Here is a 3,499-nt window from a genome sequence, read left to right on the forward strand (position 1 = left end):
GAGGTACACGCTGAACTGGTTGCCAGCCAATCGCAGGGCTCAAAGAAACAAACAAGCGTCGCCACTCATAAACACGCCTATGGGCAATTTAGAGTCACCATCCATCCATTTTCTTGGCCGCTTATCCTCACAAGGGTCGCGGGGAGCGCCGGAGCTTATCCCAGCTGTAAACGGGCAGGAGGCGGGGTACACCCTAAATTGGTTGCCCGCCAATCGCAGGGCACAACGAGACAAACAGCCACACTCACAATCACACCTATGGGCAATTTAGAGTGTCCAATTAATGCTGTATGTTTTTTTGGGGATGTGGGAGGAAACCGGAGTGCCCGGAGGAAACCCACGCGGGCACGGGGAGAACATGCAAACTCCACACACCGGGGGCCAGGATTCGAACCCCGGACTTCACAACTGTGAGACCAATGCTTGCACCAGTTTCCCTAATTGAACTTATTTTTAAATTTTTTGATTTTTTTTTTTTTGCCTAGAAAAAAATAATAAATAAATAAAAATTACACTTAAAAACAATTTGAATAATCTTCAAGAAAAAAAAATCATAACTCTGTAAAGCCTGCCCCAAAAAAAGCCTGTGCAAAATTAAAAATGAAATGGTAAACATCATATACACGCAATATTATTTGGTGTATTTCTTCAGTTCATATTTTATAGATTATCGTTGGTCTAGCTAATAGAATAATGCGCTTCTGAGACGTAAGAAAATGGAAATGTTTCCTAATGAGTCTTCGCCATTGTAAGACCCCCATTGTGCACTTGAATGTGATTGCGGCCCCCCTTATTGGCACTACAGCGGTGCCAGACCTCCTCTCCCGCTTTCAATTAACTTCGCCTCATTTACATCCACGCTCACCCCCGCAAAGAAATCCACCCCCCGCCCCCGCGAAAAATGTGTCAGCGAAGACTTGAGCTGTCAAGCAGGGATCGTTTAGAAAGAGAGCATCTTTCCTCCCGGGAGGGGGGGGGGGGGAATACTAAGTCTGCGAGAGTGTAACAAGTGATTTCCCCAGGCAGGGCCAAAGCGGGTAAGAAATGAGCGCACGTTCTGTCACGGATAGCTAACGGCGCCCAATCCTTTGAGAGACGCCGAGTCTCGCATGGTGTCAATCGCAGATTGAATCACGTGCAAAAAAAAAAAAAAAAAAAAATCGAGCAAAATCCTCCAGATGGCACCGTTTTTGTCTGAATTTCACGTTTTGTAGTTCATACAGAGCAGCGATTAAATTCTCTCCGACCGATTGTTGTTGTTGTTGTGCACCTTTACAACCTGTTTACTGAAAAACGGAGCAGATACCATTGAGCTTGAAGAAATCTGCTACGCAGGAACAAGAACCAGAGCAGTCCTGGTCATCGAGGTTACTGTGACTGCGAAACACAAACAGTTCTAGACTGTAGCAAGTCATAAAAAGATGTATGATAATGTACTATTTATGAGCTCATCTTTTGTCTAGTCAGAAAATCTAAGAGTCACCTATCCCCGGATATTTATCCCATCCAATTTTTCAAGTTTTTCGTTTTGTTTTTCCATGTTTTTGGGGGAAACCACCCTTGAAAATGCTTATTTGTAGCTCATCTTTGCTCCAACACGGACGGGACCCTAGTGAGGATTCGTAGTAGAGAAAATGGATGGATAGCTACAATAACTGAACAAAATCCACCACTTTTTCTGTACAATTCCTGACTAAATGATCATACTCAATATTTAGAGACTAATTGTGTTTTCAGATTGACGATGTTACAATTCCTGGAGTGAGCGAGAGCGAGCTCGGGATCATGGACTCCTGGATCTTCCCGTCACTCCTTCCGAACACGTCGGAGCACCTCTTGTACGACAGCTTCCCGCCGACGGACGAGCTGGACCAGCAGAGGAATGACACGGACCACAGCTTCAACAGAACCAGCACGGTGGTCATCACTTGCATGTACTTCCTGGTGTGCGCCATGGGCCTGTGCGGGAATGCCCTGGTCATCTACGTCATCCTGCGCTACGCCAAGATGAAGACAGTCACCAACATCTACATACTCAACCTGGCGGTGGCAGACGTGCTCTTCATGCTGGGCCTGCCCTTCATCGCCATCCAACTGGCGCTGGTCCACTGGCCGTTTGGCCCGGTGCTGTGCCGGGTGGTCATGACCGTGGACTCCCTCAATCAGTTCACCTCTATCTTCTGCCTGACGGTGATGAGCGTGGACCGCTACCTGGCCGTGGTGCATCCCATCCGCTCCACCCAGTGGCGCAAGCCCCGCGTGGCCAAGACCGTCAACGTGGCGGTGTGGGGGGTGTCGCTCCTGGTCAACCTGCCCATCGTCATCTACAGCGGCGTCCTCACCAAACACGACAGCTGCTTCTGCACCATCGTGTGGCCCGAGCCTCAGGAAGCCTACTACACCGCCTTCATGTTCTACACCTTCATACTGGGCTTCTTCCTGCCCCTCCTGGTCATCTGTCTGTGCTACCTTCTCATCATCATCAAGGTGAAGTCGTCCGGCATCCGCGTCAGCTCCTCGTCCAAGCGACGACGCTCGGAGAGGAAGGTGACACGAATGGTGTCTATCGTGGTGGCCGTCTTCGTCTTGTGCTGGCTGCCCTTCTACGTCTTCAATGTCACCTCGGTAACGGGCACACTCAGCACCACGCCGGTCCTGCGCAGCACCTTTGCCTTTGTGGTGGTGCTTGGCTATGCCAACAGCTGCGCCAACCCCATCCTCTATGCCTTCCTGTCAGAGAACTTCAAGAAGAGTTTCCAGAACGTTCTGTGTCTCAAGAAGGTGGGCGGCCTGGACGAGGTCGAGCAGAGCGACAGCCACCAGGACAAGTCCCGAATGATGGCCGACCCCACAGAGACCCAAAGTAGTCTACTGAACGGTGACCTGCAGACCAGTATCTGATGTCCCTTGTCCTCGTGTACCCAACTTGGCATGGCTCTACTCGCTAATCACGCAAAAGCCAACTACCAGGGAGGAAAACTGTCTTGCATGACAGCTACCCCCAGATAAACCCTGATGAGTGGTGACCTGCAGACCAGTATCTCCTCTGACCTGATCCCTTTCACTCCCGTTGACATGGCTTTGCTCGCTATTTCAGTTTTTCTGATGGGAGGTAGACTGAGCGCAAGAGTCACCCAGTCGATTCTCTCACACAGAGGTAACGAAAATCCAAAGTACTTGGTGACCCGCAGGCCTATATCTGATCTGATTTGACCCCTTTAGTCACCTTGATATGGCTCGACCGCTACTTGTTGTTGGTGAGGTCGGACAACTGCAACAGTCCTCGGGACAAATCCCACATGATGGGAAACCCCATCTGAAGATCAGTATGACACCTGACCTGTTCGGATCTTGGGCCAAAGCACACAGAGCAACGTGACCAAACACAATTGAATTGTCATGCAGTGAGCAAGGTTCTATAGCTAGTTGCCACGAGTGGCGCACCATCTTCAAGTAGTTTTCCTGCGGTTGGTAGTTTGAATCACAGGTGGAAAGCATG

General features: G+C 49.7%; 1 protein-coding gene across 1 annotated transcript; it reads left to right on the forward strand.

Moving 5' to 3' along the window:
* Positions 1–1,785: 1,785 nt before the first annotated feature.
* On the forward strand, positions 1,786–2,901 carry LOC133514485 (somatostatin receptor type 2-like). The gene has a single exon (XM_061846231.1). It carries the CDS (start codon positions 1,786–1,788, stop codon positions 2,899–2,901), a length of 1,116 nt encoding a protein of 371 aa, XP_061702215.1.
* Positions 2,902–3,499: the final 598 nt, after the last annotated feature.

Source organism: Syngnathoides biaculeatus, chromosome 16 (genome assembly GCF_019802595.1).
Source record: "Syngnathoides biaculeatus isolate LvHL_M chromosome 16, ASM1980259v1, whole genome shotgun sequence".
NCBI lineage: Eukaryota > Metazoa > Chordata > Actinopteri > Syngnathiformes > Syngnathidae > Syngnathoides > Syngnathoides biaculeatus.

Excerpts from the sequence above, each read along its gene's own strand:
- LOC133514485 (XM_061846231.1), top strand. The coding sequence starts at position 1,786 with ATGGACTCCTGGATCTTCCCGTCACTCCTTCCGAACACGTCGGAGCAC.